Below are 9004 nucleotides of genomic sequence, written 5' to 3'. Positions count from 1 at the left end.
AAGGAGGAGGAGGAGGGGCGGGGCGCGGAGGTCGGACCAACAGCCGGGCGGACGGCCCACCCCCTTCTTCTCCCACAATGCCCCGCGCCTCGGACAAACTTCCCCACCCACCTCCCTCCCCTTCGACGTGACGACGTCCGGAAAGGGGTCGCACGCAAAAGCGTCCGTTCGTTCCGCCGCGCCTCGGACGTTCCGGCCGCGCGCACCCGGAGCCTCATTCGGGGTGCACCAGGCCCGCTGGGTTTTGTTTTGTTTTTTGTGGGGTGGGAGGGGGTGGGGCGGTGTTTGGCAAGCGGGTTCCCTTAGCAACGGCTCGAGTCGCAAAAGCGCAGCTCGGGTGATTTGGATGAGGCTTCAGGCTTCTAAGTGAAGAGAAATAGAATAGAATAGAATAGAATAGAATAGAATAGAATAGAATAGAATAGAATAGAATAGAATAGAATAAGGAATAGGAATAGGAATAGGAATAGGAATAGGAATAGAATAGAATAGAATAGAATAGAATAGAATAGAATAGAATAGAATAGAATAGAATAGAAATTCTTTATTGGCCAAGTGTGACTGGACACACAAGGAATTTGTCTTTGGTGCATATCCTCTCAGTGTACATAAAGAGAATAAAATACATTCATCAAGAATAAAGAGATACAACACTTAGTGATAGTCAAGGTTACTAATAAGCTATCAAATCGCACTAGGAAACAAAAACAACATAAATTGAAAGATACAAGCCACATGGTTATAGTAATAAGTGGGAAGAGATAGGTACTAGTAAGGAAGAGAAGAAGAATAGTAATGCAGACTTAGTAAATAGTTTGACAGTGTTGAGGGAATTATTTGTTTAGCAGAGTTTAGCGTTCGGGGAAAAACTGTCCTGGTGTCTAGTTGTGTGCAGTGCTCTATAGCGTCGTTTTGAGGGTAGGCGTTGAAACAATTTATGTCTAGGATGTGAGGGGTCTGTAGATATTTTCACAGCCCTCTTTTTGACTCGTGTAGTACCCGGGTGTTGTTAAGAGGGCTGCAAAGGGGAGCATGGTGCTCTCCCTTCAGCTCTGCTACTTTTTAGCAGCCTGAAAGGAGCCTGTGACAGATCAGAATCAGTCAAGTTTGGAAAGGAATATTTGTAGTTGGGGTTGAAATGAGGAGCCCTTGGTGCTCTCTGATCTTAGCTGTTTTCTTGCAGACATTTCATGACCAAACTAGGTAACATCATCAGTGCACTTGACATCATTAAGTCAACTGTCACTAAATCGTCAGCTGATAAAAGAAGAGGAGAAAGGAGCTTTTTACAGGAGCTGCCACATCACAGCAGGGCGCCTCAAATGCAACAACCGTAACCCTAAATCAGCATTTCTCAACCTGGACAGCTCGGAAGATGTGTTCATTTCCACTCCCAGAATCCTCCAGCCAAGTTATGGAAGTCGCTTTGCTTCAATGGCTACAGTGCAGACCAGCAAAAGCCCAACAGATGACTTTTCCTATTTTGCAATTTGCCTGGCTTGGCATCAGTTTGGCCAGAGGTTATAAACTGTGTATAGAGCTTGCACAATATATAAAAGTAGCCAGTTGTATGTCTTTCATACACTGCCAGGCCATAATTTAGCATATGTACACACCTGTCATATAAATATGAATGGAATAAATAGAATAGAGAAGAGAAGAGAAGAGAAGAGAAGAGAAGAGAAGAGAAGAGAAGAGAAGAGAAGAGAAGAGAAAATTCTTTATTGGCCAAGTGTGATTGGACACACAAGGAATTTGTCCTGGTGCATATGCTCTCAGTGTACATAAAAAGACAAGATAAACAAAGTATAACACTTAATGATAGTCATACTACTATGTACATAGTACTATATAATACAATACTGAATCCTTGTACTCCACGGATGGAACATAAAATCACGTCTGGAAGAGACCTCAGCGGTTTCCTACTCCAACCCTTGCTCAATTATACCATCCTGGTCAAGTGATTGTCCGAACTCCTTTTGAAAACTTAGATCGGTGTTTTTCAAACCCGCCAACTTCAAGGTGCGTGGACTTCCAACTCCCAGAATTTCACAGCCACTCTGCCAAGTTTGCAAAACACTCGACTAAGGGGTGACCTCCAAGGTGCTTTCCAACTTTTACATACATCTGAAACTCTTACCCCCTTTTTCGAACATTTAATTTGATTAAAAAGCATCGCCTTTCTTGAGCTACGCGCACCCTGCCTTCAACAGGTGCCCTAATCCTCCACTTTTCGTTAAGTTTACATGTTTAATAAAACGTGTGCATTGAAAAAGCGGGCTGCAAGACCCCAAACTCTCCCAACTTTCTCAATCGGTGATGGGGAAGGGGCAGAGATTTTTTTTATTTCCGAAAGTGGGATGTTTGCAAATGACAGAAGCCTTCCCGAGAATAGATGATTAACTCTCCCTGGTGGCGAGACGCGGCCCTTCGCTTCTTCCTGCATCTTTCGTTGTGGATTTCTCCAGTTCCGCATCTGCAGCGGAGGTAGGGCACGGTCGTTCGCAAGGAGCTCCGCAGCCTTTTTGCCATCACGGGCGCCTCTGGGCGGGGAATACGAGGAGGAAACAGCTGCAGCGAGCAGAGCTGGAAGCAGACGTGTCCCAGGGCTTGGCCGGTTGCAGAAGGAACACAAAACCCCGCAGCAACGTTGACAATCGTTGTGGGGGTGCGTGAGAAGCACAGGATGGCTGCCGACGCGCCCCCCATCCTTTCGCTCCAGCTGATGGAGGAAGAACCGAGGTGCGTGGCCGGACTCTCGCCCCCCGCTCCGCGTCTGAGCTCCAGCGGTCAGGGCAGAAGGCTAAGAGTATGGACCTTCTTCCTTGAAGCGCTTTGCAACGAGTCCTGCGCATGGGAGAGTAGCCGGTTACTTACTTACCTAGGTTACTTACTCCCAGGTGGAGGTGCATGAGATTGGAGGAGTTGTAATCTCATAAGAGAAGATTACAAGGGGCAGTTCCGGGTGCTTTGCTCAGTTTGCTTCCTATTCCTTGTTTCAAGGAACCGAAGAAAATAGGCATTCATTCAATCAATCATTCAATTGCTATAGCCGCCCATCTCAGTCCATGATTCTGAGTGGTTTACAATTCCAAAAAAAAAAAAAAAAAGTTACACTTAAAATACTAAAAAGCATTTCAAAACACAAAAGTATGAAGGCTATTGCTTAACGCATTGTAAGCCGCCCTGAGTCTCCGGAGAAGGGCGGCATATAAATCAAATTAAAAAAAAAAAAAAGCAATAGGAACATCCGAAATAAATATACCTAGTAGCTGAGATGCTTAGCCAGCTGGCAACAGGGTCCTTAACACATCCAGCACCCCAGGCTCTTGATGTATTTCTGCCCACCCACCCCAAATTTGATCTTACAGCCATGTAAGAGTAAGCTCCTTAGGTAGCAATGCAAGGTTGTTAGGATAACCGTGCCCAGCCTGATATCCAATGGGTTGGATTATAAAGTCTCATAAACCACTGGGATGGCCACGCATGCCAGATTGGGAAAGATTGAGTTAAGGTTTTGACCTACAATTGGTTCAACCCTACTCAGCCGTGGATGTTCATTTGGTGATTTGGAGCCAGATAGGCCAATGTATCTTACACAGTAGTTGTGGGAATAAAACTGGATAATTCAACGTCATCTAACCAATAAGGTTTAATGAACGGAAGGTGCGGGGTTCGAATTGGCTTTGGTTCAGTCATCATTGTCAGGCACAAAATTTCATTAAGCAGCCATATTCAACATGGTTGAATAGTGACTTGTGTGTGCCTGATGACAAGTTTATAAGTCTTGTCCCATCATCTTGAATATCTGCTGGGGTGGGATTTGAAATCAACTGCATGCAAAATTTCTCTTCTGCCAAGTTGCTGTGGTTCCCTCAACAGCAAGCCATGATATTTTTGAATAAATTGCAATAGGCTAGGATCGTATAATATAAAATGATACAACTCTTCATAGCTTTGTGTCCGATGGAAAGAATTATTTACTATTACTTTCAATAACAGAACCATGATTAGTGGAATGCAGTAATATGACCTGTGAATATTAAAACTGCATTAGCCTACAAAACCGCTGATGTCAAATTGTTTGAAGTCCTTCGATTTTGAAATGTATCCCTTAACATCTGTATCAGTGACAAATTTGTACTGCTGCTCCTTTTCAGATTGCTGAAGCTGAAAAAGATGTTCATATCTAAATTTAAAACAACACCAAAATTTTATGTTCGAGCACCAGGCCGAGTCAACTTAATAGGTAAAGTATTTTTTTATTTTTTAAAAATGTGTTATTTTGTTAAGCTTTCAGCAGTAGAATCAAGTGGCAGCCAGAATTTTTCACTTTAAATAGCCTATATTTGTTTGTTAGTCAGTAGGGTGTGGCAGTAACTACAATAAGGTATATGCAGGACTGCCACCTCCTGCTTGAATTAACCTGTTCAGTACATTCTTCCCAGAAGAAGTTTTTGGATATACTCTCGTACCCCACTTTTATGAAGTGAGGGGAAGAAAGCTAAGAAATATTATTTTTCTGACAGCTCCAGTGCTATGGAGCAGTTTCCCTTTAGAATTAAGACTTGTTAAATTGCTTAACATCCCAGAAATAATACAAGAACTCTTCAATAGAGCGCTGTTGTCATCTGTATTATTATTGATATATTAGTGTTATGTTTATTTTTATTACAAATTGATTAGGTTTGCTCTGGTTATTTTTGACTTTTCCGTCAATGCTTTTGCTGTGCTCTTTTTAATTTTCTATTGTCTATTGCGCATTCTATCAAGTTCCTTCAGTCTAGCGAAGGCCATTCCTATAAACCAAGATGCAACCTCTATGTCCGAGAATCCTCAGCATAAATAAACCATCCCATGCAGAATTTAGTCAAATAAAAAAGGGGGTATTTGGGTCAGTGGTGAAATTCAAATTTCTTTTACTCCTGGGTCTGTGGGCGTGGCTTGGTGGGTGTGGCTTGGTGGGCATCGCAGGCGAAGGAGACTGCAAAATCCCCATTCCTTCCCCACTCCTGGGGGAAGGATATTGCAAAATCTCCATTCCCACCCCACTCTGGGGCCAGCCAGAGGTGGTATTTGCCGGTTCTCCGAACTACTCAAAATTTCCGCTACCGGTTCTCCAGAACCTGTCAGAACCTGCTGGATTTCACCCCTGATTTGGGTGCTATGTGAGATCATTTAATTTTCTGTTTTGTTTTTTTAATAGGTGAACATATAGATTACTGTGGATATGCTGTACTCCCGATGGCCATAGATCAGGACATACTTATAGCAGCTGAACCTTTAAACAGCCCAGTCCTCCATTTGGCTAATACAGATTCCTCATACTCGTAAGTGCCATTTTGTTTACTGATTATTGTTGCTGTTACAGATGTTTCACAATGGCACAGTCTTCACCTGTAGACATGCAATTTAAAAAGCACATCACAAAAGGGAAATGAGTGAAAACGGAGCAAAATTCATAGCAGAATCCATTATGTGTTACTCAGAATTAAGCCAATCAATATTTGAACTATCAACAAACATCTTAGGCCTGGAAATATGTATACGTGTTATGCTCCAGCTCTCAAAACTCTTCAGCCAACATGGCTAATGGCAGCTGTAGTTTAATACAGGTAGTCCTTGACTTAGAAAAATTCATTTGGTGATTGTTCAAAGTTAAAACAGCACTGGAAAAAAAATGACGTTTTTTCACATATCCCCATGGTCACAGGATCAAAATTCAGACACTTGGCCACTGATTCATATTTATGACGGTTGCAGGGTCCAAGGGTCATGTGAAGCCAGACTCACTTAACAACCGTATTACTAACTTAACAACTGGAATCATTCACTTAACAACTGTGGCAAGAAAGGTTGTAAAATGAGGCAAAACTCACTTAAGAAACGTCTCACTTAACAAGGGACATTTTGGGCTCCATTGTGGAGCTGGAACTATTTTAAAAGTATTAAAATTACTTTCTGATTCCCCCAAACTGCTTAAGAATCTAGAACACAAGTTATTCAGCATAATCCAAGAGGGGTCCATTTGCTTCAGATAAAAACCTAATAACAATATAGCATTGGTCATTTATATCAGATTTGTGAGAGGCAGTTTGGTGTAGTGGTTAAGGCACCAGACCAAAAATGGGAAGATGTGAGTTACGGGTTCCACTTGAGGCCCCAAACCTGATGCCAGATCTTGGACAAGTCTCCATAGCTCACCTTTATGATGAAAGCAATAAAACCCACTTCTAAAAACCTTGCTGGGAAAATTGCACGGACTGGTCTAGGCAGAGTCATCAAGAGTCAACAATGTTTTGAAGGCACACATTGAGGGACAAAAATAAAAAGATTGAAACACTTACGTTTTCCTTGCAAACAATTATCTCTCGGCTTCCCCTTGCCTTTGTTCTGACCTAGACTTCCTTAGAAAGCATGAAGCAAAGTCTTTTTTTAAAATAGTTTTTATTAGGTATTTTACAAAAAGGAAAAAAAAGAACATTTCCCTGAAAATAAGACATCCCCTCCTGATAATAAGCCCAATCGGGCTTTTGAGTGCATGCGCTAAAATAAGCTTCCCCCCCAAAATAAACCCCCCCCAAAAGTATTTAAATGCAGAGCTGGAAATCTGGTAAGACGGCAAGAGGAGCCCCATCTTGCTCCATGCGCTCCAAAATAATGAGACCTCTCCAAAAATAAGGCCAAATGCTTATTTCGGGGTTCAAAAAAAAATATAAGACAGGGTCTTATTTTCGGGGAAACACGGGTACATCAAACGCTAAAATACAAAATTAACAACATTTATATACAATTTTACAACTTTCTGCATCGACCTTTGTCTTTACCTTTAAATTCCATCTTCCTAATCCTTCTCTTATTTTTGTATGCCCATAATTAACATTTTTGTAAACAGGATTGTTACATATATTTATAGGCCGCCTTGAGTCTTCGGAGAAAGGCAGCATACAAATTGAACAAACAAACAAATAAATAAATATCCAGTGTATTAATACCGAATTTCAGTTTATATTCATATTTCTTAATTTGATTTCTATTTTCTAGCCAAGTATAAAACCTATTCCACACTTTGTAATAGTCCGAGTCATCTCTTTCTTTGATCTCCATTGTTAATTTGTCCATTTCGGCGCATTCAAGTATCTTGTTAATTACTATTTCTTTAGATGGTGTATTGGTCAGCTAGCATGAAGCAAAGTCTTAGCCCCACAAAACCTCTTTTATTCATACAGTTGTAAATTACTTTCATTTACAGTCCACAAGGCTTGACAAACAATCTTTCAGAGGAAGGTTATCAACACCCATCTACCAGCTCTGCGGGTGTAGATTGGTGGGCATGACATGGCTTGGTGGGCGTGGCTTGGTGGACGTGGCAGGGGAAGGATACTGTAAAATCTCCACTTCCACCCCACTCCAGGGGAAGGATACCGCAAAATCCCCATTTCTTCCCGATCAACTGGGACTTGGGAGGCAGAGAATAGATGGGGGCGGGGCCAGGCAGAATTTTTACTACCAGTTCTCTGAACTACTCAAAATTTCCGCTACCGGTTCTTCAGAACTGGTCAGAACCTGCTGCGACCCACCTCTGCCTGTGGGTCTTCTAGCAGTTGTCTGGTGTGGTATCTTCAAATCTCATCATCCTTATCTTATAGTAGAAAAGCATCTCGGGTCTATTAAAATGAAAACCCGCTGTTTTGGCTTTTCCTCTGATTTATTTATTTGTTTGTTTGTTTGTTTGTTTGTTTGTTTGTTTCCATTTCTATACCGCCCTTCTCCAAATAGGACTCAGGGTGGTGAACAGCCAAAGTAAAAAACAGAGCATACAAAATTTAAAAAACAGTATTAAAATAATTAAATATATTGGCCGTAAATTAAAACAACCCAATTTAAAATCAATTTAAAATTTAACTCAAGCCAGCCCAGCTAGTTGAAATAAATAGGTTTTCAGGGCCCGACGAAAAATCCAGAGGTCTGTTATTGTACATAACTCTGGGGGAAGGTTGTTCCAGAGGGTGGGCGCCGTCACAAAGAAGGCTCTCCCCCTGGGGGTCGCCAGCCGACATTGTCTGGCGGACGGCACCCTGAGGAGGCCCACTCTGTGCGAGCGTACTGGCCGGTGGGAGGCTATTGGTGGCAGAAGGCAGTCTCGTAAGTACCCCGGCCCTAAGCCATGGAGCGCTTTAAAGGTGGTCACCAATACCTTGAAGCGCACCCGGAAGACCACCGGGAGTCAGTGCAGCTCGCGCAGGATAATAGGAAGAGGGGGAAGAACCGGAATGGAGAACATGGGTTGGTAGATCTGACATTGGTTTCCAAACTTTCCTGGTTAATGTCTCATATGGGGACAAAAGGGATTACCCAATGTTTGTTCCAAATTAAAATCCAAGCATTTAGATGGGAGTATTCAGTTGGGATGTTCATCCCTTTTACACTCATGTTGCAATAGTTAATTCATATTAACTGAGTTGAACCCTAGATGAAAATACATCCTTCCTTCAGCCATAGCTTGTCATTCTCATTGGCCTGGGAAGCACTGGAGAAATCAACTAAAGGAACCAGTTAGCCCAGATGATTGTGAGGGCCCACAGACTCAGAGGACATCAAATTAGAAAGCCAAACCAATGAAAAAGAACTCCACAGCCATCTATTAGCCAAAACCTGTCTTAAATATGAAGTCAGTTTATAAATTTTTATACAGTTTTTACAATTTTTAAAATTTTTACTGATCTTGGAAGATTGTCCTTTACAAGTTCTACAACAAGAGAGATAATAAACGTTCTGGGAGTTCAATTATTTTTTAAACTAGATTTTAGGGCACCATTGTTGTTGTTAGTTGCGAAGCCGTGTCCAACCCATCGCGACCCCATGGACAACGTTCCTCCAGGGCCTCCTGTCCTCTACCATCCCCCGGAGTCCATTTAAGCTCACGCCGACTGTTTCAGTGACTCCATCCAGCCACCTCGTCCTCTGCTGTCCCCTTCTTCTTTTGCCCTCAATCGTTCCC

At 42.3% G+C, this 9004-nt stretch overlaps 1 protein-coding gene across 1 annotated transcript in view; it reads left to right on the top strand.

Annotated features, from left to right (window-relative positions):
- The first annotated feature begins 2651 nt into the window (after positions 1 to 2651).
- GALK2 (galactokinase 2) overlaps positions 2652 to 9004 on the top strand; it is a 44049-nt gene continuing 37696 nt past the window's right edge. The window contains exons 1-3 of the mRNA XM_070953402.1: positions 2652 to 2745; positions 4164 to 4252; positions 5210 to 5333. Of these exons, the coding sequence (XP_070809503.1) occupies positions 2690 to 2745; positions 4164 to 4252; positions 5210 to 5333 (269 nt within the window). The 5' untranslated portion in view covers positions 2652 to 2689. The remainder of the gene's footprint in view (positions 2746 to 4163; positions 4253 to 5209; positions 5334 to 9004) is intronic.

The sequence above is a fragment of the Pituophis catenifer genome, unplaced genomic scaffold (assembly GCF_029215685.1).
Source record: "Pituophis catenifer annectens isolate HBS135680 unplaced genomic scaffold, rPitCat1.0.hap2 SCAF_14, whole genome shotgun sequence".
Classification (NCBI taxonomy): Eukaryota; Metazoa; Chordata; class Lepidosauria; order Squamata; family Colubridae; genus Pituophis; species Pituophis catenifer.
This window is presented reverse-complemented; position numbering and strand designations above follow the sequence as displayed.